This window comes from Helianthus annuus, chromosome 4, assembly GCF_002127325.2.
Source record: "Helianthus annuus cultivar XRQ/B chromosome 4, HanXRQr2.0-SUNRISE, whole genome shotgun sequence".
In the NCBI taxonomy this organism is placed as follows: domain Eukaryota; kingdom Viridiplantae; phylum Streptophyta; class Magnoliopsida; order Asterales; family Asteraceae; genus Helianthus; species Helianthus annuus.
The window spans coordinates 12,085,892-12,112,443 of NC_035436.2; the positions used below are offsets into that span (position 1 = coordinate 12,085,892).

Sequence of the window (26,552 nt, forward strand, 5' to 3'; positions counted from 1 at the left end):
TGTGGGCAGACATGTTAAGAACAAAAGGGCACTTTAAACACTGGTCTAAGACTTCTTTTTTATTTTAAAATTAGTTGACGTATTAATATTCCTACAAAAAAATTGCTAAAAATAAAATAGAAGAAAATACCACCCCGTATGCTTGCTATCTCCTGTAGTCTTATTCCATGATCCAAGCATTCCTTGTATCCAAGGCAATTGAATAAGGACCAGTCCACGATACTTGACTGAATGCAATGGTAAAATGTGCAAGATGTAATATCATAATCTCTCATGCATCAAGAATCTAGTTTTACCGAAATGGTTAATCTTATACCACCATGATATTAAGTGTATGTGCGCAAACTTGACTTTAACTCAATGGATGAAGCAATTAGATTTTTACATCACTTTCGGTTGTAATGTGCTCCAGATCCTTAAAGGCGAAATTATCATATATTGGATTCTGCTCTGGCTTCTCATCACTTTCAGTGTAATCTTCTGGGGATCATTAAAGACGAAATTATCATCTCTTTATTTCATTTCTTCCGACCTCATAATTTCAAATGCTTTATGGGCTTCAGAACCAGCTAAAAAGAAGTGAAAGTTCACGTCTCATTGTTTCTTAACCCTCTACATTATTTACAAACCAACTTGCCTTCCATATAGAAAGAAGATATCTCATCTCAAAGATTGAGAATACCACAAACTTAAAAAAGGAAGCAGGAGCGAAAGCATCAAACAGTGACTCTGCAAGCCAACAAAGTATTATTCAATTTAAAAAAAAAATGAAATGATCTTGCCAACAAACAAAAAACAGTGTTGGAAAACATTCTCAACTAAAGTAAAAACTTACCGGCTAATATTCTTATTGTCAAATGTAGAAGGCTAAGATAGGCATCCATGTATGCCTGTTGTCCAATCAGCCAAATTGATACTTTTGCAGCCCCCCTGAATGATAACCATTGTATAGTGCGACTTGCCAACCCAGGCTCGATCACGTACCACTGACATATCATACCATAACCATAAATTATAAAACAATACGACACTACACAATTGTATTCAACACCCGAAAACCTAACTTACAACAGAAGCGTTATTTCGTCAATTCAATAGCACTTCACCTTGCTTCATACCTCAACTCCAATCCTTTCAGCAATCTACAATACGATATCTATTTTCCTCGTTTTCGGTACCGGTTCTGAACCGGTATATTCGCTTCGGGTGTAAGAAAATTGACTTGAAGAAAGATGTGTGACTAAACTTTATAGAACAGAAACCATGACATAGTTACATAGCATAGTGCGTATCTCCAAGTTCCCGTTTTATAACATCATATCCAACATCTGCCATTTTTTTAATTAGTGTTGCTATAACTGGTTCTTTGACCTTAAATCATCATATAGTAATAAAAAAGATCTCCTACCCGTGGCACAAAACTGACTTAATGATCAGTTAACCACCATTAAACTTAAAACCCACAACCAAAAACCCCTAGTTTAACATGACTATACATTCAAAACTGAAATCTGATTTAATTTTTTAAAGACAAATACAAAATCAATCCATTTACATTAAACTGAAGATTGTGACATGTAATCAATCCATTTACATAGCATGATTAAACCAAACTTCGGAAGAATTTTGAGCAACCAATTTAACAACCCAAATAACCAACTAACCCAATTCGTTAAACCCCAACACCGATTGAACCGAGCTTATTTGGGCCAGTGTTCGATTACATTTTGGAAACCTCAAAACCCAACTAACCCGACCCGATTAACACCCCTAGCATCAACCCAATAAACATCTAGTATGTATATGGTGTGTGTGTGTGTGTGTGTATATATATATAAAGAGAGAGAGAGAGAGAGAGAGAGAGCAAAAATATGTAAAGCTAAGGATGCTTACCACAATAGTTATTAGCACAGAAAAGGGTAATCAACTGCCCCTATGCTAATTTTCATGTGTGCATATAATCAACTTAAGTTTATTTCGCTCACAAATGTGTGATACTTTGTCAGAATCCAAAAGTAGTTATAATGGCATTATTATCCGACACCGAACAATAGAGGTGGCAAAATAGGGAGGTTGAGTAACAACTCAACACCGGAAACTTTATATTTTTCTGGCACAGGTTGAAACGAACCAGACCATGTTTGGTTGACCCAAAAAGCTTAACCATTTTTATAAGCAATCAATAATAATGTAACTTATCGAATAACTTGGTTCAGAAGAAGGTTTTATCTAAATATTTTTTATTTTATTTGTTTTACCCGTTAGAGATGACAGTTGAAATTGCCACCTCTCCAGTAAAATCTTGAAAGTAGAAATCTGACTACGAATTCAAAGAAAACACTAACTTCTCATATCTTGCTTGAAAAGCTTCATGCATAGTCCAAAAACGACAAAATCAGGTCAACTTACATACTGTTTTCTTTGAAGATTTTACTCCATCCTATGGTTATGCCCAGCCACCATCGGTCCACCACCACCACAACTTTCCTTCCCTTCCCTTCCCTTCCCCCTCCCCCCTCACCCTTCCCCTTCTTTCCACCGCACTATTCATTTTGTCCTTAAAGCTGTCGTCAATAACTTCATGTCCATTGCTCATATCACCCTCACCAAATCATTGCTCTTATCAGTCAACATCTCCACAAATCCCGTAAACATTCACGCCGGTAATTAACAACGTTAAAAGATGGTCACTCGTAATACTCAAAACATGATATCCATAAATAGTTAATTACCATCGATCTTCCTGACCAGATCGTGAATCTTCTTGATGCATCCCCGTCAGTGTAATGGCACCTTTAACACCGTTGTCATCACCTGATTCATCGAAAAATCACACAACAATTATCAATAAAAACTAATTAGTCAAAAGTAGGTCACCATTGAGGCATAACTTAGCAGAAGAACTAACTTTTTTGTGTGTACTCTCGTCTTTCACGGCAACGGTTTGTTGTTTTCGTTGGTTCTGCTGTTAGTCCCCACAACCATTTTTCTTTTTTGTTGCCGGAGATACCAATTCCACATTCTTTTTTATTTTTGCCTTAACATTCTCACAAAGTTCGATCGGGTCGACTTTACCAACCACTGTGATTTTCATCCAATCATTCTCCACTCTCTCCAATAATTCCACACCTACATATACACACGCAAAAATCAAAATCATAAATAATCGCTAACAAATTGTGACATATTAGAAAAATAATTATTCGTCAGCTTTATTAATATTTGTTAAGAGTTTGTTAGTAGTTGTCCTAAGGTTTGCTAGTATATACATTTTTCCATTTACCTCAATTTCTCCTAACCAAATTGTTTGGGCTTCATTACTAATGAACAAATAGATTACCATTGAGAGATTGAACGAATTTAACGAATTTTCTAGCAGAACTTTCACGGGTTCATGCCAATTTTGAGATCCACCGTTACAGTACCGTCATTCTCTTTGCTTTTGTTGATTTGCTTCACATTGTGGTTATTCTGGTTTTTCTTCTGCAAAAAAAAAAAAAAAAAACCCACAAACATAATAAATACTCGACTGAAGTAACGTTAATTATAACAGTTTTGAGAAAAAAAAAAATAGAGAACTGCCTTTGCCATTGATGATTGTAAATTGCTTGTTTCACTTCACATATTTCATTGCCTATAAATGGGTTCTATATTTACAAAAAAACTTTCTAAATTTTAAGACAACATAATGGAAGTCAAATATTGTAGGTAACTTACAAAACATATATATTTCCAATGAAGGGGAAGCAAAAAACTTCTGAATGATACGCGGCTCAAGCATGAAAAAAAGTGTATCCTAAACTCCTCAAGAAGTTGCAAATATGGCTCCTAAAAAATAATCATTGATCGAGTAACTGTAAGGATAAATAAACACACAAATGAAAGTATTTACTTGTTTCAACAATTTGAGTACATCCAAATCATTTACTGTAAGTTCCAATACACAAAACAAAACAGTAAGTTCCAATACACAAAAAAAGTCAATAAAAACTCCTTCAGCTCCGAATCGTGACCACAATCCCAAATATAGAATCAACCTAATTTCTCAACTTATAACGAGAATCTTATAAGGAAGAATCTTACATGCAAGGTTTCTTCTAAAATCTTTGCAACTTCACTCAAGTCCGGGGTGTCGTCTTCATGCATGGTCGCCATTAACGGTGTACTAATCATATAAACAAACAATAAAAGTTTAATTTTCTTCGCATGAAACTTCTGGGATACGTTGAATCAAAATTAGTAAGGGGTAAAGGAAAATATCTACTGTCAAACGATAAATCACATAATATGGTTACTGGTAATACATATTCATCGATAGATAATTTAAACTTACTGTGGAGCTGAACTTATCAACAATCATCTCCAACACATTTGTATCTTCTAGCCACTTCATTGAATCTACATAGCTTGTGTAAAGATGTTCATCAGCGCCAATCAGTCGAATAAGAACCTGTATAGGAATTAAGAATTAAGAAACAGAGGGCGCAGATACATTGGTAACTGGTAAGGCATAGTAACTTCATAAAATTCACCTCCATGATGGATGTAATTCCTATCAGGTCAACCAGCTTTTTGATAATACCCTGATGCGTCTGGCCACCAAATCATAAACAACTTAAATATTCAAGTGAAATGAAAGCATTATAAGATAAGTTTCATTGTATAGAGTTCAAAATGATTGGCAAATTACTTAGATATAGTTCATTAAGGAAACTGTCTTCCGCAACAGCAGGCATACAACCTGTAGAATAAAAAAAGTAACAGATTAATATAGCAAAAAAAACTAAAACTGACAGCCGGATGAACTTACTTTACTGAAATATCCAGCCAGAAGAGCACTATGAGGGTGTTCTAGTTCAAGGAAAGAGAACAACATGTTCATCAATAGCAACAATATATGAAAAACTTATTTAGTTACTTCACCCTTCTAAATTGTGATTTTAACTACATAACCTTAGAAAAAAGATCAAGTCTTTTGTACCTCCTCATCCTCCACCAAGGCTTTAAGAATGATATTGACTTCACAAGTAAAGATCTCACAAGCAATAAAAGGGAACCCGGAAAGACATAATAATCAGTAAAAATTGTTAAAACTTATAAGTCATTTTACATTATGGCACATAAAAACGTACTTGAAAGTTCGCCACTTTTCGTCAGAAATGGGGAGATGACCGAAAAACAAACCATAGTCCTTAGAGCTATCAGTCACTTATAGAACACCGCCACTACTTCCGATATGGCTCTGTGAGGAACAACAACATAACATCAGCAATTAGACCACAAACCAAAGTTTTAGGGTTTAAGTAAGGGGATGAAAATCATTAATATAATAGAATATATATGAATAACAACAAAAATATAAATAACAATAAAAAGTAGCAGGCTTACCTTTCTTATCTTGTGGTCATCCAACTATAGAGCTGAACAGAGTTTTGCTACTTGTGCAGAGTCTTCTGTTGCCTAAATTGCTAATTTACCTGCAATATCTTAATAACACACACATTAGGTTCCATTCCAACTCCTATTGGTGATATCATGTACATCTACTCACAAACTTTGTCATACTAACATTCATTGTTGTATAGATTTCAACATCAATATTCATCTTACAATTCAAGCAAAATTTGAGATTCCAATTAAGAACATGAAAACCCAAATCATCAACACGATATAATGTGACCTAAAATTCAAGCAATCTAGTTACAATCATCGACTTTACCTGATCATCAACTACAACAGGGGTTACGTATCTCGAGTAATCATCCCACCATTGGCATCCCCATCACAACCTAACATACAATTTTCATCAGAAACTTCAGTAACAACTTTTATCTTAGATACAATAGAAAGTTGTTAATTAAAAGATCCCTAATAAATATTTGTTAAAACAAACCTTCAGTGATCAAGTAAATAAACCATTAGGGTTTCGACTCTAATAACTTGAAACATAGCACAAATCAGAAATACATACCCACCTTGGTTGGGGGACCATGATTCATAGAAGATTAGAAAAAGAGTAATCAACAGAAGATCCAATCGATTGGCTTAGATTTTTCTTCGCATCGCCATTAGGATTTGAGTTTGAGAAATCGCCATTAGGGTTTGAGTTTGATAAATCAACAGAAGATCCATTGGCTTATTTTTTTCTTCGCATTTAGGTTTGGAATTTGAGATAGATGAATTTGAGAAAGATGAAACGTATACAACGAGCAATTAGGGTTTGGATTGATTGGAGAGAGAGGAACAATTAGGGTTTGGATTGACTAAAATCAAAGGAGCGTGTGAAAGAAAAATGGATGAATTGTAAGGCGGTAAGGAGAATTGATTGAGAATTGAGAGAATGAGATAAATGGCGCCTAAAACACAATTATCTGGCCAAAGACCATTGCCACATCATGGTCAAATGGTCAACATTATTTTGCTTTAGTATAAGAGATCGATTAACCAAAATTTTTATAAATTAGAGATACTAGAACAAATATATAATTAAAAACTAAAAATGTACATTCATAAAACTTTAAAATACATTAAAATGTTATAATATTAAAATATATTTTGATCAATATGTTTGTATCAAGTTTCTATTTTTAATTATTTGTCTATTCGATAAATTAACGAAATATATTTTTATGGTTGACTTTTATATATTTCCATTTATGTAAAGCAATAACTACTAAAATCCCATGCACGATACGACATGAATTTAGTTTCAATTGTTATTTGTTTGGTTTGTTACTGTACCAATAATCGGAATAGCAATCGAAAACACCAAAGAAAAAAGTCCATTAAACATCAAAGTATAAAAATTTTATGGTAGTTTTATAAAGAGTTTAAACTTTACTATTCCTTGCAAACAAAAAATGGATATCAAAGTGAAAACCATTAATGAAATACACTCAAACTAATGTTTAAAATTTTAGCAATATAAGATTCCTCATGTGTAGCTTTTCATTTCAAATTATCTTTAGTCAAGTTGCGTAAATGGTAAATCTTAAGTTATATATTTATTGATAATTAGCAATGAATATTTGTGATATATTGACCAGCGGCAAAGGTTGAGATTTCCGACCGGGGGGTCAAAAACGTATATACCTAAGTTGTGTAATACGCGAAAAGTTCGGTGGGTCGGCCGCCTCCACTATGTTGCGCCCTGATATTGATCACCTTTTAAGTTGTGTAAATATAATATTTATTTCAAAATTGTTATGTTTTCCATTAAATTTTAAAGAAAGAAATTAATATTTTCCTGATGATTATGGATGGTTTTAAGAAATTTTTATGTCGTATTTATCATTTTTTTTCACTTACCTGAGATATTTCCGTAATTTAACGCGTTTAATACGTGAGTGTATAACCTAGTAGAGTAATAGAGGTCATTAAGTATTCAACTTCTCAATTAGGCCACTTGGTATACTCTAACATCCATGTGTGCTAATCCTAGTTGGTATCCGTTAACACTTGTTATACCGCTCCTGAAGGGTGTTAAGAGACATTAAAAGTTTCACATGTTAAGAAGTTAACTAGGAGAGAGAGGGAGGGAATCAAGCATTGCAAAATTTATACACACACACAACATGCTATATAATTTAAGGGGCGTTAATGGAGGTTAAACCATTTCCTTGTTGTGAGGTGAAGTGAAAGATGGTCAAGTAGGTGATTTGACGCCAACGTGTAATTAAGAACTTAAGGGACGTGAAGGTATACCCCATAGCCTTACCACCATAAATAATAACAAAACTAATTTGTAACGCACTTAAAGAGTAGTCGGTTTCGTTTGTTAAAACACAGAGAAAGATACACGTTGATATTTGATAGTTCAATGCAATGTACTCTTGTATTTCAAAGGATTTACAATAATTTCAATAAAGAAGTGAACTTTAGATATATTATTCCTCTCGTAAATAATTAAGTGTTTAATATGGTTGCACTCGTATCTATTTATTATCCGAAAACAGATGATACTAGACTGTATTTTTGTTATTCTTTTACAAATTTTTTCCTTAAAGTTTCTATCTAACGAGTGAGGATCATATGAATAACAATAATTATGCACACATAAAAAGTTGTATTCAAAGACTATATTCGATACTTGATTTGTATCATTTTAATACCCAATCGTTGCTTTAACATGTGTAGATGCTAGCTTGCGATGGACTACAAATCGACATGTCGCTGTCATTCTTTTATTTTATTTGTAGCCTTTTGTTACAGAGTTATAATATTAATATTTTCATTAAAAGACTTCTATATGACCAAACGTCTAGTGACAAAGTCATTTTTTTCCCGGATCAGTTTTGACTATGTGTTGTATATTTGGTTAATTGGGGTCACATTTCGGATACTACTAAATATAACATTTGTAGTAGGATCTTGGCTACAATGTATTAATTGGACAACACTTAGGACAACGCTTGCAGATTAATTACAACCCTATTATAAATGCGAATTCGTCTAGGTTTTACGTCATGTAAGTTACTTGGTGTTATAAATTCGTGTTTTTCTTTTATTACGTCCTCTCTGCCCCGCAACACAGGGGCTTAAAACTAGTTATAAATAAAACACGAGTATCACATATATATATATATATATATATATATATATATATTAATGACACTAAAATGGTTATTCAAGATCAGTTTACTCTAATATCTAATGTACTTGGGTCCGCTCCTATATAAAATATATCTTTTTTTTCCACAGGCTTTGTGTAATAAAAATAAATTTAAAACCAACAAATATAACAAAAAAATAAACGATCACTTTTGGTTTATGCTAAGAAAGGAATAAAACTAAAATATGTTAAAAGCTATGACTTTTAAAAGTAAGAATATGACTATATAAAAATTAAATCAGATGAAACAAAAGTATAAAAGCTATAAATAACTTTTAAAAGATAAATATAATAGTTGAGAGAATTTATTCTTATTAATAACTAGTGTTGTACCACCACCACGCGTTGCGGCGGGAAATCACAGATCAACGACTTCACGCGTCTAGTAGCGGGAAATCACGGATCAACACGGGAAAATCACGGATCGACTTCACATGTCTAGTAGCGGGAAAATCACAGATCAACGACTTCACGTATCTAGTAGTTAATTTGTTTACGCGAGCGAGTGGTGTACGTGAGAAAAATCATCTATTATTCACCATGGTGGCCGGAACCACATACACAAGCATTGTAACAAAGTCGTAATAGTTAAATCAATTTCTTAGCGATTCATTGGGCACGCCATGAACCTGTTGTACCCGACATATGTTAAGTAGCTACAGTAGTTAGTTTCATTCACAAGTATATCTTAGATTATTTGTTAATAAATTCACAAATGTATCTTAAAAAAGGAAAATATTTCCATTGTTGTCATTAGTTTGAGGTCTTTGTATAATGACCATCAAATGCAAGCTCAAAAAAAAAAAAAAAAAACATAAAAAAACCGAAACATCTGCATCCTTATCCTCAACTCAATTTGACTCTCTTCATCTATTATCAAATATAAAGAATCTGTAGGTCCAAATCCAGCTGTTAAAAAAGGTGTTACTAAGAAACAAAAACACGGACATTTGGAATGACAATCCATCTTAGTTGCCTACAGAGTTTCCAACTATGAACATGTTTTTAGTTGTGCAAATGTATTTCCACCCAAATCCGAGCCTAACAGTTTGTAAGCATACTACATCTCCTTCTCTACCACTCTAAATATCTATAGGTCATGTAAAACATTAAATTATTTAGCATCATCTGTAGGATTTGTACATGGTTTTAAATGTCTAATGTTCACAGCAAGAACAAAGGCAAAAGAAAGTATTGAAGTGTTTAAGAGAAAGTTGTCCTTAAATCAATAACCGCTTAACAAACTCCAATTAGCATTCAAATCATTTAAATTTGGAAAAGAAAGTATTGAAGTGCAATACTTTTGAACAAAGCAACTATTTTTTAATTTCCAACACAAAACAAATCTAGTCTTAGATGATTCATTAGTACCTTCAATTTATTATTCTGGATTATATAAATTAATATTAAATGATTCTTCATAAGATACTTTAAAACTGCAATCTACAATAGCGATTACCGGCCTAAGTTCTGATATGATTCCTGGTAGCATTGTTGAGAGTGGGGCAGCCGGAAAGAGCCATTGTGAACTCAGGTTCGTCCTTCAACATCTCAATCAGTGTATTTACTCCATACTCACCTTTTGTTGTTAACCCATACACCATCGCTCGCCCAACCTACAATATTAGATAATATCACCATGTATAGTTCTAAGAAAATCGCTAAAAGTTTGAGATTTTCTTCCATTTGTTGGTGAAATTACCATAACCGCTTTGCACCGAGGGCTAAAGCTTTGAATGCATTTGTTCCTTGTCATATTCTACCATCAAATAGAACCTGGTATTCTTCTCTGGACTGCAAGTACCACCTTTAAGCCCTACAAATTTCTTAATCAGTGGTGATAGTCACAGCGTGACAGGAAAAACTGCGCTCATGACAACCACGCTAACTCGTGCTATGTGGCGAATCAAGTCGACCACATGGTTACTGCAAATACACCAAAAACCATCATGCCATACTAAAACGAAGATCAGTGGAGCGATTTAACAGATAGTTAGAAAGCATACCTGTAACCTCATTCTCAAAAAGTTGTTGTTCAATGCAATGCCAGCTTTAGTGTCGAAAATGCGGGACCTGTTACAGAACAAAAAACACAGATCAACTTGCATTTTCTAAGAAATAGTGGTGGCATAGTAGACGGGTCAAGTAATGGGTAGGTTTGGGTTGGGTGGGTTGGGTTGGGTTGGCCTGACGCCATTAGGGTGGGGGTATGGTTAATCACTTTAGGGTGATTGGGTGATTATTTACCCAATAATATTATGCCATGTCAACTCCCCATTCCACTCCCCATTTTGCACTCAATCAAAGGGTATGGTTAATCACTCTAGGGTGTTTGAGTTATATATTTTTTGATTGGTTCTTCTCTCCTTTCTCCTCTTTCTCTCCCCTCCATCACTCTTCTCCACATCAGTGATCATACCCCGATTTCTCACCCTCTCTCCTACTCAAACACCCTAACTCAATCATGATGGTGTGGTCACCGATCAGTGACACCCACTCAAACATCCACTCACCGAAGATTATATCCCCCACCCTTACTACAAATTAATGACATACTGACAACCTTCAACCAGTTTGACCTGTTTTAGTTTTACCCAAGTTGTTGAACCTATCCTCATCGACCCGCTAGAGTTAAAACATAACCTAGATAAAATCAGTTTTGTGTAAATGGGTTGAAGCCTAAAACAGAACAATGGCCGAGCTGCAGTATCCTACAAAGTTTCTGGACATAACATAATTGACGGTTAAACCTAGCAGTCTTCTTTCTCCTTTGTGGAGCCTAGCTTAAAGAAGAGATTGTTAAAAGTTAAAACCACTTCAGCAAGTTTCACAAAACAATATACACAATTCTTGTTATAAGCTACCAATGCCCAATCCCCTTACCTCCAAAATACCAATTAAATACCGAATAAAACCTAATTACACCACTGGAAGAAAGATAGGGTGGAGCTATTAGGGAGATAGACTTGTTGAGTAGCCGACAAAACTGGAAGGTGCTGCTTGGCTGTCCTCGTCTTCCCCTTCTTCAATCGCAATCTCCACAACCTGAATCAATCACCCCTTCACCTTCAAAAGAGCACCTCACCGAAGGCGGCGGCTAGGGTTGCTAACCACCATCATCGCCGTGATATCTCGCCGGAACCACCACCACCGCCATGACACCGCTGCAACCACCGATCATTAACAGAATCTAGTTCACCGGGAAAAGAACTAAGGTTCGGGTTCTTACCATCTTTGCCGGAAACAGACGGAGACCACCGGAGAACCCTTGAGCCACCACCGTCTTTACCCTCTCCGTCTCCGTCTTTGTTTCGACTTCGCCGCCACCGTCTTTACCCTCTCCGTCTCTGTTTCGACTTAGAGTGTCACACCCCAACCAATGGCGGAAACATCGGGATGAGACGAAGTGTGAAGATTGCAAGAGACTTCATAACGCTATTTGTGACAATATTTAATAAACCGATTTCATTTCATAATTCATTTGTCAACATTACAAAGAAATCAAATAACGTCAAGTTCATAGGAAACACAATACAACATAATCAAAATTGATACAACGATTAAACCTAAACGTCTATATGTGTATCTAGGCATCAACGCTACTTCATTTCTTAGCATCGTCATCCTCAACCTGTAACATGTTTAAAATAAAGTTCAATGCAAAAGCAAAGGCGAGTATACAAGTTTAAGCATAAGTATAAGTATAAGTATAAAAGTTTAAAACGAATCCACATGGCAACTTAGTTTATACGAGATCAACCTATCGTGGCATGCAATATTTCTAGCCAACCTCTGTTTACGCAAGAAAGTTTAATTAATTCAACATGACCCAAGTTTAAGGGGGCGGTGCGTTACTCCTATAGCGCTATACATGTCGAAGGGAGGCTCGTGAGAGCTAATGACTAAAACATATCACATAAGTATGGTCCACGTAAGTATCAAGCATCATAACATAGTATTCATGTATAAGGATTGTTTTGTGCATTGCATAAAGAATAAGTTTAAGTGTAGTTTAATAGTAAAACATGTTACACCCCAAAAGTGGTAAACATAAAAAGGGGTTGCGAGTATACTCACAAAGTTGCACATGTTTTCCGATTATCCAATGTGACGAAGTTGATGAGGTTTAGAAGGTTAAATGTGTAAGGGTTAAAGTTCAAGCATGTTTAGAGTCGAGATTCGGAATAAAACAACATGAAAGTATTATATCAACATAATCATCTTTAACACATAACACTTGTATGACACTTGGTAACCACGAGGGTTATAATAATGTTTTCATGAGTTTAACACTCATAAGAATCATAACAAGGTTTAGGTCCTAGATGATGTCCTACTACTTTGACAAATGAACATGAATTCAACATCAAAGGTTCGAAGGTACATAGATATTATTTAGGTTAGGTAGTATATATTAATAAGTCCTTAGTACAAGTATTTCAAGCATGAGGTAGAAGATTTAATCTTCATTTAGGTACCTCAAATGTATCATAGAAGTCATGTAGGAGGTAGGAAGAACAAGCTCCCATTTAGGCACCTCTTTTGTGTTCACCACTACACTTGATGTAAGAACAACCAAGGAGGGTCTTGAACAATATTAAGACAATAATAAGAATAGCTATACTATGAGAAATCATCAAATCATGTGGGGATTCTATATTGGATAACCCAAGTTGATCCATAATCACTCCTTCGTCAAGCTTGAAGCTTGAACATGACTTGTGGGTCAAAACCCTAAACAAAACAGAAAGTATTTGAGGATTATCTGATTTTGTATGTCTCAACCTTGTTTTTAAGCCTAACTAACCATAAGAGTGGTTATAAGCATAAGAACATAGGTTTGAGTGAGTTAAACTCTGTCTAAACAAATATTAATGAAAACAAATTTAAACAGTAGACTTTGAAGCCTTTTTGCTAGAGTTCCAGGGACTTGTTTGCTGTGAAACACCCCTAGAATCGAAGCCAAGGTCAAGCCAAGCGTTCTGGAAAAAGAATGGACCAAAACGGATAAGAAATGAAGAAGTTATGCCTATTTTCGTAAAGCTCGATGAATCTGTCCGAACCTGAACTTTCAGCAACGATTTTGAGTGGTTTTGAGTGTGTTTAAGGGTTGTAAAAGTGTGAAAATGGCTGGACATAAGTGGGTATTTATAGGGAAGAGTTTAGGGTTTGGGTTAGTTGGCATTTAATAGGATTAGTTGAGTGGTAAGCTAATAAAATAAATACAAAAAGAACAACATTATGGCTGCTACATGTCCCGATCGCAAGCTGTCCACCAGCTTTAATCTTTCTTTTATTCTATGTATTTGACAAATGTAAGTTGATATCTATTAGTTGTGATGCTATTTAATTAAAACAACAACTATGATATATACTTAGAATTTGTTAAGTAATTAAGACAACTCAATTTAAGTCATCTCAGAAGCTGCGATGGCAGCTTGTTCTTTTTTTTTTTCAACATAAAAAGGTATATAATTGTAGTAAAATTGTGTAGTGTTAATATACTACATTGTGTTAAAATTATGTAGTAAAATTATGTAGTGTTAATATACACTTATTATTATTATATTAGTAGAACTATTATTATTATTATTATTATTATTATTATTTTTAATATAAGAATTTAACCACATATTTAACAGTTAACAAGCACGTATAAGTTATGAGTACCAGTAGGTTGGGTATCGGTTAAGCGTATGTATTCGAGATTGGTAACATCTAACCCAAGTATTGCGATACGTATAAGCATAAAAAAATATAGAACTTCATTACGATCGAAGTCTTGGATTTACAATGGTTTGAAACGAAATACGAAATACAAAAGGAACAAAATTCTAAATAAACAGAAATACAAGACATGTTTTCTAGTTAAAGAAAGTTACGAAAAAGCGGGGCGTTACATCGAGCCACCACCTCATCACCGCTCTCATCCCGTGCATCTGAGGTTCCATGGGTGGTAGGTGAGCATTCGTAAGGTCGTTCGCCGGAGACCTGCCGTTTCCTGAACACTAGCTGTTTCTTCCACATCTCCCTCTCGTTTTCTCTGGTTTCTGACTTTCTCTCCTTTTTGTAGGTGAAGACAAAAATTTTGTTACTGTTCATTTCATTGAATTATTAAAATTATATTATATATTATTATTATTATTATTATATTATTATTATTATATTATATCATTATTACTAATAATTATTATTAATAATTAATTATTAATATATAGGAGAATTCTCCTATAAATATTTTGTGAGTTTAAATCCTTAAGAGTATAAATTTATTATGTGCATATAAGCAGTGTTTTAAAAACCGGTAAATACCGGCCGGTTATACCGGTATTACCGGTTTTGGAAGCAAATCCGGTACGAAACACCCCGGTAAATAAGTGAAACGGTATAAGATTCGTACCGGCGGTAAAATCCGGTATACCGGTATGAACCGTGATACCGGTACCAACCCCTGGTTATTTTGGTTTGGGTTTTTAGTATTCTAGTCTCTAGAGTTATTTTGGTGCATGTGCGCGCGCGCGCGTGCATGCGTGCGTGTGTGCGTGCGTGTATGTATGTATGTACGGGTAAAGCAATGTGATTGGAAAGCTTGTATTTTGACACTTGAAAAAGAAAAAGGACATGATAATAGCTATATTATAATTTATTATGTTAGTGAAAAAAAATTAAAACTGATAAATTATGTCAATATAATTCATGTACGTATGTATCTCTATGAAATTATAGAGTTAACTAGTTCATCCGGTTGAACCACCGGTACAACCCGGTTCTACCGGTTGAACCATTTTTAAGGCCATCCTGGTATGATTTAAAAACCGGTTTTTAAAACATTGCATATAAGAGTAAAAATATTGTTTTAATAATTCTCCTATAAATATTGTGTGAGTTTAAATCCTTGACTTTGTAAATTTATTATGTGCATCTTTAAGTAAAAAATGTTGTTAATTAAAAAGATAAAAGATAATATTATTTAATGGATTTACACCTTTTAATAAAAATTTAAGTGTCGTACTGTAGAAATAAGTATGCACATCGTTAGGTAAGGAATACCCGATACCAATCTCATACAAACGAGAAAAAAAAAAAAAAAATATTCACATACTCATTCCTATACCCGATCAATTATCCTACCCCATATCTATCACACATATTCCGGATTGATACGGCTTCGATTGTCACCCCTAACAAGCATGCACATTGTTAAGCGAGGAATTTAGAAAAAAAAAAGATTAATAAATAACGGATCGTTAAAATTCTCATCTGTCGATCCTTTTGTAAGGATCCCAAGCGGCCAAACCTAATCACTTAATTAAATAGTAGCATGAGTATTAAGATAGGCCTATCAAGGGATGGATGTAGATTGGATCATGATCCGATCCATGATCCAACATAATCGTGATCCGATCCATATAAAAATATAATTAAAAACTCACAAAAAATTCAAAAAAAAAATCAAAAAATTATAAAGTTCCAAAATATTCAAAAAAAATGAAAAAAATGAAAAAAAAAGTAAAAAAATTCTAAAAATCATAAAAATTCAAAAAGAATTCCAGAAAATAAAAATAAATCAAAAAATTCTAAAAAATTCTAAAAGTTTTAAAAATAAAAATTATTTAAAAAATTCTAAAATAAAAAAAAGTTCAAAAAAATCTGAAAATCTAAAATATCAAAAAAATTCTAAATTTTTAGAATTTTTCTGATTTTTTAGATTTTTTTTGTTCTTTTAGATTTTTTTATTTAGATTTTTTTATTTTCAAAACTTTTATGATTTTTTTGAATTCTTTGATTTTTAGATTTTTTTAAATTTTATTTATTTTTTAGAATTTTTTTATATTTTTTAATATTTTTGATTTTTTTTTATTTTTGTTTTCTTTTAGCCTATCATGCCTTAATGATTGAAATCCGTCTGGACTCAAACTCATCTTCACTCAAACCTATCTTAACCTAAACCCATTCTAACTTTTTTTCTTAATAAAACGATCATGACCCAAACTCATCTTAACCTAAGTCCATCCTAACCCATTACCCAAACTTGACAAACCCACCATTTTGCCATCTATAATTAGAACAATTGGTTTGTGGATTCGCGGTTATTTAAAAGATATAACGATGTCTCTTAATGAAGAGTGAAGACAACATGTGAAAGCTCAAATGTCCCTTTTGAAGCAAATACAGATTGAAGCAAACACTCTTGTATAACTCATGTTGTGCTTGTAAGAATATGTATTGTATATTTGCTTGACTTTTACAAAGGATACAAGTGCCTATTTATAATACAGAAGGATAGATATCTACGGAAACTATACATGGCTAACAATCAGGGATATTACAAGGTTGTCAATCAATCACAAAGCTGTCAAAAAGAATACTCATAATATCGGCTGATATTATGGTCTAACAGTGCTTGAACAGATCTATCGGCGCACAATATACAATCAACATTTCTTTGGACATATTGTTGCTACAACAAATACAAGACCAAGGCCTGCAGCGATATCTCCGGGGTAAAAGGGTTCAAGGTTTCAGTTAGCCTAACGCAGGTCGTGGGGTCCCCCACGTTTGCAAGACATGGAGAGAGGTTCACTAGTATTGTTGTTATTCTCCTTAGATCCTGAGCTGATTAGAAATCAGCCCAGAAAGCAATCGTTGGAGAAGATTAATTATTTAGTGTGAAGAAGAGAACTTGAGAAGCAAGCTTTCGTGGGAGAAGAAGAAGAGAAGCAAGCATGAAGCTAGTTCTCGAGATGGAGAGGAAGAATCAGAGAGTTAGGAGGATTCCTACTGATTCTGGAGTGGTCTGCATGTCTATCATGGCCTGCATTTTATAGTGGAAGAGGTTTCTCAAAGGAGAAACCTTTGACTAGTGAACCTGACTTGCAGTGAAGGACTTACCCTTTTAGGGGTTGAAGGGTTTGAACCTGCGGACAAAAGGGTGTGCTCTACCACATGTTCTGGTTGCGGCTGGGCAGGAGGTTTCACACGCAAAAGGGTGATGTAACAAGGCCCTGACTTGTCCTTTTTACTGTTCACGATAACTGACGATTTCTGAACCTTTTAACCTTTTAAGCTGTTGTGTCTCTAATCAATTTATTAAGGTTTGAGCTACCCCCGTCATCACTTATCATTACAACAACCACACCAATACTGGATACCATTTTAGCTATAGAAATGCATGTGGCTCGTATACTTGAACCATACTTTTTGAGGTCAAAATAGAGATAGATCCATGTGATTATTGACGACGGGCCAGTGGGGAAGCCCACTTTACCCGCTTTGGGCCTTTCTCTTTGGGAGCCCAATCACTCAGGAGTCCACTAAATGAAATACCCTTGCTTACCAAGGTTCCTTCTTCGTTTGAGCGGGAAAACAGCTAAGGAATAGCAGGCTCATTAAATGCCTGATAAGAGGAGCATCCGGTCACCATCACTGTACTTATCCGGCTATGCATTAATGAAGGAAGACATCGCACCGTTGGGGGTCAGACACGTGTCTGACCTTCCCGAGATATCACAATTACCGTCGGATAACACAAGGGACACTCCTCTTAGAGATAAGGGCATGTCATTATATAAGGGAGAGAAAGGATAAGGCAAAGGCAGGTATAATCTCCGGCCAAATTCTCATTTACTACTCTCATTTACTCTCATTAAAATCCGACCAACATTCCTCGTATTTACTACACATAACTCATTAATTAGATTCACACCAAGATAGGAACTTTCCGGTGAATACCTTCATCGGAAAATACTCCTTACCTCATCCGGCAAGTTTACTTACTCTCACGCCGGAGCTTGGTCACGGATCCCCCTCCCGGGGTCCCCCGTGGCGAGGCTAACGGTTTATTCTTTTGTAGCAAGCAAGGACAAGAGCTCTCAACGTCACCGAAGATCCAGCTAACGTCATCCGGAGGTTGGGTATTCGACATTGGCGCCATCCGTGGGACACATGCCTGACCGGTGTTCCCACATTAACACTCGACGTTCAGAGAGCAACTTACCCTTCCAAACACAACATGGCAACCCCACATAGCTCGCGTGTCACCCAGACGGCACAAAACGATTTGGATAAGGTCACTGTGGAGGATATTACTCATGAAGAGGGTAACGAGAATCTGGTAGAAAACCTGGAAGAAACGGAGCATGTCACTCCTGGCTTCGTGGCCATGCACAGGGAGAAGATAACCAAGTATCTTGAAGATTTGAAGAGACAGGAAAAGTTAGACAGTCTCAGGGCCAGACTCTCTTTTGACACACCCTCTAATCAGGAAGGAGCGAACCCCCAGAATAAGGGCAACAGCGGGGACCAGCTGGAAACATTCATGACTGCCCTGAGGCAGATGTCTTTTGAGGAGAGGGAAGACTTGATCACATGTCAGAAACACAAGGAAAAGGAGAAAGACGACTTGGGTAGCGGTGGTTTGGACCAACCATACCTGCCACGAGACTTGGCCGAGGTCTCAAAGTTCACAAGAAGAATATCAGAGGCACCCATGCCCCCCAAGACAAAGCTGCCCCCAGGCTTCGATCACTACGATGGAACGAGAGATCCAGAAGATCATCTGCATGCCTTCCGAGGAGCGGGGCAATTAGGAAGGTGGCCCATGCCAGTATGGTGCAACATGTTTGTGAAAACCTTAACGGAAGGAGCCCGGCTGTGGTTTGATAGTCTCCCTCCCGGGAGCATAGACAGCTACGAAGAATTAAGCGAAAAATTCCTCAGGAATTTTGGCCAGCAAAGGAAGGTGGTCAAAAATCCCAACGAAATCCTTCACATCAGGCAAAGGGATAATGAACGGATAGACCAGTACATGGAAAGGTTTGTCAAAGAAAGTATGAACATCAAGGATGTCCCGGAGGTCATGAAAATCAGTAGTTTCATAAATGGGCTGAAGCATGCACAACTGTGTGAAAAGCTGGGAGAGGAATTCCCACCTTCCTTTGACAATCTTATGGACAGGGTCAGGGCTTTCGTCCGGGGAAAGGATACGGTCAGCAAAGCTAAGGAGACGGACGCCACACCCCGAAGGGTTTCCCCAGCAGCAAGAACCCCTGAGAAAGGTACACCCTATTCCCGGAAACCCACCTTTGATAGAATATTGCATGACAGGGCAAGGCCCTCATACTCCTCCTATAGACCCCGAGGGAGAGGCCCTCCCCCTTACTCCGACAGCTTCACCCCTCTCGTCAAGACTCCAAGTGAGATACTGGCCACGGAGAGGGTGAAGAATTCTTTCCAAAGGCCACCCCCCATAAAGCCAGGACCCAAAGCACAACCAAACGAATACTGTGAGTTTCATAAGGGCTTCGGGCACAAAACCAATGACTGCATGTACCTCAAGAGGGAAATAGAGGCTGCGGTGAAAACGGGGAGACTGGCCCATCTGGTCAAGGAAATCAAGGAAGGGGGAGGGGATCGTAAGGGAAGAGATGCAAGGGAGCCTGGGAGGGCAGATGTTGATATGATAAGGAAGAGAAATGAATTTGACGTTACCCGAAGTGTTAAGGCCAGGATCCTAGGCTCTTCGAACTGCATGAAAACCCCCATCCTTATGCCGTACTTAGAAGAAAGCGAAGTGCAACGACTCCCGCTGAATATCTCAGCTGTGATAGCTGGACACAAAGTGTCTAGAATACATGTGGACGGAGGGTCAGGCGTCGAGGTAATATATGAACATTGCTTCCTCAGATTCGACAGAGATATAAGAGATAGGCTGGAGGAGGACTCTATCCCATTGGTGGGATTCAACAACAGCGTGTCACACCCCCTGGGAAAGATCAAGCTCCCGTTTAAAGTTGGTGTGGGGGATAGGGTCCGGACGATCAATTTAACCTTCACAGTAGTCAGGGCACCCTCCAAGTACAACGCGATTTTGGGAAGACCCGGGATTGGAGATCTGCAGGCGCAAGCATCTACTCCCCACGGGGCTTTGGTATTCCAAACACCAAAAGGCCTTGCATGAGTTAAGTCAGCCTACGAAGTGGTCTCTTCAGTATCCAAAGGGGAGGAACCTGGGAAGTCCCAAGGAAAGAAGGTGGAAGAATGGGTCCTCTGTGATAAGTTCTCAGAGCAGACAGTCAAGGTGGGGAGCCACCTAAGTGACAAGTGCAAAAGTGCCCTGAAGGAGTTGCTCCTCCATAACCTAGACGTGTTTGCATTCCAACACAGAGACATGACGGGAATTCCCAGAAGCCTGACAGAGCACTGGCTCAACACATTCACATGGGCAAAGCCGGTGAAGCAAAAGAAGCGGAGCATGGGACCAAACAAAAGAAGGGCTGCTTGTGAAGAGAACCGAAAATTACTCAGAGCGGGGTTAGTCAGGGAAGTTAAATACCCATCCTGGGTTGCTAACCCCGTCATGGTTCAGAAAAAAGATGGGGGATGGAGGATGTGCATCGATTTCCAAGACCTAAACAAAGCATGTCCCAAGGACTGTTATCCCCTCCCGGAGATAGACGCCCAGGTGGACTCCCTGTCCCAGTACCCGCTGAAGTGCTTCCTAGATGCCTACAAAGGATACCACCAAATACAGATGTCAATAGAAGATGAAGAGAAGACTGCTTTCATCACCGATGAGGGGACATTTTGCTATACCAAGATGCCCTTTGGCCTCAAAAAACGCGGGGGCGACATAACAAAGGTTTATGAACACCTTGTTTAGGGAACAAAGGGGAAGGAATTTAGAGATGTACGTTGACGACATTGTCATCAAGAGTCTGACAGAAGCAACCATGATAGACGACATAGCTGAAACTCTCAACACAATGCAGGATGTAAACATGAAGCTGAACCCCGGGAAGTGCTGTTTCGGGGTAGAAGAAGGAAACTTCCTGGGGGTAGTGGTGACTAAAGGAGGGATAAAAGCAAACCCTGAGAAAACCCAGGCTGTGGCCGAAATGCGCTCTCCCAGGTCCCTAAAGGACATCCAGCAGTTAAACGGAAGGCTGATAGCGCTAAATCGCTTCTTATCAAAAGTGGCTGACAAAACCCTCCCTTTCATGAAAGTATTAAAAGACTGCCTCCAGACCAGCAAGTTCAACTGGACCACCGAGGCCGAAGCCGCCTTTCAAGAAATGAAAACCTACATCTGTAAGCTCCCGACGTTAGCCACCCCGGTGCCCGGAGACCCACTACTCCTTTACCTATCCGCCTCTAAGACGACCATAAGCACGGTCATGATGGTGGAACGGGAGGGGAAACAGATCCCCATATATTTCATCAGTAGAACACTTAAGGGGCCCGAGGAACGATACATGCCTTTAGAGAAACTTGCGTTGGCCCTAGTTTTTGCATCTCGGAGGCTCAGGAGGTACTTCCAAGGGCATAAGGTCACCTTAGTAACTGATCAACCCCTCCAGAAAGTGCTTAGAAAACCGGAACAGTCGGGACGACTGGCCAAATGGGCTGTAGAATTGGGGGAGCATTCTCTGGAGTTCAAGCCCAGGACAGCCATGAAGGGACAAATACTGGCTGACTTCCTAGCAGAAGTCCCCGAGTACGAAGAGAGGGAGCTACTAAGGTGGGAAGCTTTGGAGGAAGAAGAAAAAAAAGGGAAGACGAGGCTGTGTGGAAATTGTTCACTGATGGAGCATCCAGTGAAGAAGGGAATGGTGCAAGCATCACACTGGTAAGCCCCGAGGGGGTCGAATTGACGTATGCTATAAGGTTGGATTTCGAGAACACCAACAATACTGCCGAGTATGAAGCCCTCTTAGCAGGGATGAGGTTGGCACAGAAGATGAAAGCAAAACACGTGGAAGCCAGTACTGATTCACAGTTGGTAGTAAAGCAGTACCAGGGGGAATATGAAGCCAAGGATAGCATCATGGCTCGATATGTGGCGAAGGTTAAGGAGACAGCTAAGGCATTCAGAACCTTCAAGCTAGAATACATCCCTCGAGGGAGGAACAGGAAGTCTGACGCACTCAGCAAGTTAGCTTCAGTAGCATTCGACCATCTCGCGAAGGAGGTCAAAGTAGAGGTCCTGACATCCCCCTCCCTTGACACAGCGGAAGTGGCCACGATCGAAGGTTCCCAGGAAACATAGATGACCCCAATCATTAAATTTCTCAAGGACGGGACTCTACCCGAAGGGGAATGGGCGGCCAGAAAAATAAGGGTCAAAGCCCTACAATATGAACTGATTGGGGGGGGGGGAGCTATACCGAAGGTCGTATCTGGGTCCGTCCCTGAAGTGCATCGACATGGAAGAGGCCGAATATGTGGTCAGGGAGATGCACGAGGGGATATGTGGAATGCACTCAGGACCAAGAACGGTAGTAAGAAGGGCAATGAACGCAGGGTTCTACTGGCCACGAATGTACGAAACGGCATCTGAAGAAATCAAGAAATGTGATAATTGCCAAGTACATGCACCAATGACCCACCAGCACAAACACCCTATGGTCCCGGTCTCGACATCTTGGCCATTCCAGAAATGGGCCATCGACATAATTGGGCCTTTCCCAGAGGGCCCAGGAGGGGTCAAATACGTGGTGGTGGCCATTGATTACTTCACTAAGTGGATCGAAGCGAAACCCCTGGCAAAGATCACTGGAGATCAAATGAGACGGTTTGTGCTGGATAACATCGTGTGCAGATACGGGGTTCTGAAAGAACTGGTGAGTGACAACGGGGTTCAATTCGCCGGAAGACCCTTCAAGCCATGGTGCGAGCAGATGAGGATCCAACAAGTGTTCACCTCTGTTACCCATGCCCAGAGCAACGGGTTGGTAGAGAGAGCCAACCAAAGCGTTATCGAAGGAATGAAGGGCAGGCTTGGAAGGAAACAGAAAGGCTGGCTGGAGGAACTTCCATTTGTGTTATGGGCATACCGAACCACCCCCAAAAGCTGCAATGGGGAGACCCCGTTCAGCCTTACCTACGGAACGGAGGCTATGATCCCTGCTGAGATCGGATCCCAAACCGCCCGGATGAAGCTGAGGGATGAGGAGAACGAGCAGGATCTAAGGATGAACCTGAACTTGTTGGAAGAGAGAAGAGAGATAGCAGCGGTGAAAGAAGCTCACTACAAAAAAAACTCCTGGCGAGTTACTACAACACCCGGATGAAGAAACTCAACATCGTCCTAGGGGACCTGGTCCTCAGAGCCAACGAGGCCAGTCTGCAGGAAAACACCGGGAAGTTGGGCCCCAACTGGGAGGGACCATACAGAGTCACATGGGCAAACGGTAAGGGAGCATGCAAGTTGGAGACATTAGAGGGAAAAGAGGTCCCCAGGACTTGGAACCTCATGCAGCTCAGGAAGTATTACGTGTAAGGGACATACCCCCAGGAGAAAACGGCCAAGAGCCACTTTTGTAGTAGGTAAACTATGTGTACGGGGACTTTCCCCTCAGAAAGTAAAGCTTTTGTAAACAGTCTATGTTGCGAAGTATAAATCCCCCGAAGATTAAATGAAAGCCGGACGAAAATGTCCCATTTTGGAAACTATGGGTAACCATACCTGGGCAGACGTGCCTATGAACACCCTTTAAATCTAAAATAGAGCAAACAAACACACGTGTATAAGGCATTCAAAGCATGCCAAAAGCCCGGCCGTGGGGCTAATAAAGGTCTAGCTAACCTAAAACGGACAAAAACAAGTTAAAAACATAACACCGCATTATAAACTTGTCCACCGATTGGCCTCGAACAGACAATCACAGTTTAACGAAACAAACAACAAAAACAAATAATGCAAACACACCCGTGTATACAAAGCTACGAAGGGGAATCTGCTTTATTTAATACAAAATATACATACAAAGAGAAGCCCCAAGAACTTGGGCAAAAATTAACAATATACAAGATTACAAACACAGCAAGGCAAAATGAAAACGTAGCTCCTCGCTAAAGCAGCTTGAAAGTCTCCAAGGAATCGCCAAGCTAGCCTTCGATGAAAACCCCTGCAAAACAAGACAAACAAGACAAGGAACAGGTAACAAAGCGGAAGGGGAGCTATACATAACCATAGGCCATACGATTAGCGGTCAAGATGGTCCCCAACACAAAGGACCATCCAAAAAAGTCAAGCAAAACATACAAATATCCCAAAGTAAGTTAGAGTTATTACAACCATATCGAAGTTTGTCAAGTGTTCAGAATTCACTAGGGATCACCCCCGGAAAGGGACGGCGGAGACGAAGGACCAGCGGAGGAGAACAGGGCCTTCAGTTCATCAATTGAAATCAAGGGATGCTCAAGGATCTTGGCAAGGATGGCCGGGGTTTTACGCCCAAACTCCTCGTTCAGTTTGGACAACCTCTTCTTCGCTTTGGAATTATAAAGAGGAGTCTTTTTCCTGCCCAGGCCTTGGGCAGAATAAACATAGCCATCCTTCAATCCCGCCTAATAGCCAACATCCCTATAGGCCCTATAAACCTCCTCCAAACCGCTTTTAAAGTCTTCTGATTGAGCAACAGCAGTAAGGAAAGCCCCAAAACCTTCAGTAATCAACCAGTGCTTCTCCCCCGCCAATCGTTGATTATCATCTGAAGTTATCCCATAATCTGCATACATAGCATTAAGCTGCTCCTGGGAAACGGAACCGACTTCCCTCACATGCTTCAGCTCAGCATCAAGCTCTTCCTTCTCCGCGATCAACGATGCCATTTCCTGCTCCCAAGCCCGCTCCTTTCTCTCAAGCATAACCCCAGCTCCCTAGACAAAGGGTCAGTGAGTACGTATATGTAAAAAAAAAGGGGGGGGGGGGAGAAGACTATGCACCTTCTCCTCCTGTAACCTCCTCTCAGCATCAACCACCTGGCCTCTAAGCCCAGCAACAATCGACTGGGAAGCCTTAAGCTCAGCCTTGAGTCCCTCGTTCGCTTTCCTCAAATCGTCAATCCTTTGCAGCATCCCAGCACCCCTAAAGAAGCTTTCACATAAAGACATGCTGTATTGATCTTCAAAGAGATCATCCCTCAGGGCAGAGTTTACAAATTTATGCGAGGGAGGCACAGCATGACTCAGAAAGTCCCTGGCAGCTTCAGGAGTCCCTATCACAGAAGAACTAGTTACCTTCCATTTGGGAACATAAGTGGTGGGGATGGCATCAGCAAACAGAGGGGCAAGGGGGGATCGACAAGCAAGGCCTTCCTGAAAAGTAGGTTTGCTAGTCCCAGTAGCATGTAACGAAGAAAGTTCATAAGCCGAGGAAAAGCGAGCTACCCCCACCTCAGAGGCCTTGTCCCGGATGCGGGAAGGAGAAGGACCAGTTGGAATTTCTATAGGCTCCCGGGAACTCCCCTAAGAAGCAAGAAGAAGGGACGATCAGAAATGACACAAAAAGAAAGAAGAAGAAAAGAGATAACTTACCAGTAATGGAGCACTCACTAAGCTTGAGGACTTTAAATGCTTGGACAAGGAACCCTTGACCCCGGCGGGAGGAAGGTCAGAAGCAGCCTTGGAAGGAGGAGGAAGTTTCTGACCACTAGCACTCCGAAGCCTCTGACGAATGTTGCGTGGTGCAGGAGCCGGCTGGGGACTGGCAGACCTCCTTTTACGAACTAGATGTATCTCCACTTCTTCATCGTCGCTCTGACCGGAAGGATGAATAGGAGGAAGGTCGGGAGAACTTTCCTCCCCACCAGAAGGATCCTCCTCAGATCCACCCGGGGCAACAAAGCCTCCTGCCTGGACAGATCCTCCCGTGACCTGTACCTCCGCGTTCAACCGGGGATCAACCTCATCATCAACCACGTATTTCACATCCTTAGAATCACCCTGGAGAAGCCGCCACAAAGTTATCTCTGCACAAGACACTAAAGATGACTATGGGTCCCCAAAGGCATAAAAAAGGGAAATGATTGTAAGAAGCAAACTAGGAACAAGGAAATACCTTTCTTGCCAAAAAAGGCCCTTGGACGAACTGGGTAGGAAGGACTCAAACCACCCATAGCAAGCATCCCCTCAGAAAAAGTAAAAGCCCTCGTTGGAT

The 26,552-nt window shown here is 39.1% G+C and overlaps 1 protein-coding gene and 1 long non-coding RNA gene across 2 annotated transcripts; one reads left to right on the forward strand and one right to left on the reverse strand.

The window, feature by feature from the left end:
- Positions 1-9,981: 9,981 nt before the first annotated feature.
- LOC110934385 lies at positions 9,982-10,678 on the reverse strand. Its single transcript, XR_002588288.2, has 3 exons — positions 10,618-10,678; positions 10,314-10,537; positions 9,982-10,227 (listed from the first exon to the last, which is right to left on the reverse strand). It is a non-coding gene; the product is annotated as an uncharacterized LOC110934385 (long non-coding RNA).
- A 7,945-nt stretch (positions 10,679-18,623) lies between these two features.
- On the forward strand, positions 18,624-20,570 carry LOC110932930. The gene has a single exon (XM_022176182.1). The coding sequence runs from the start codon at positions 18,624-18,626 to the stop codon at positions 20,568-20,570; it is 1,947 nt and encodes a 648-aa protein (XP_022031874.1).
- The last annotated feature ends 5,982 nt before the right edge of the window (positions 20,571-26,552 follow it).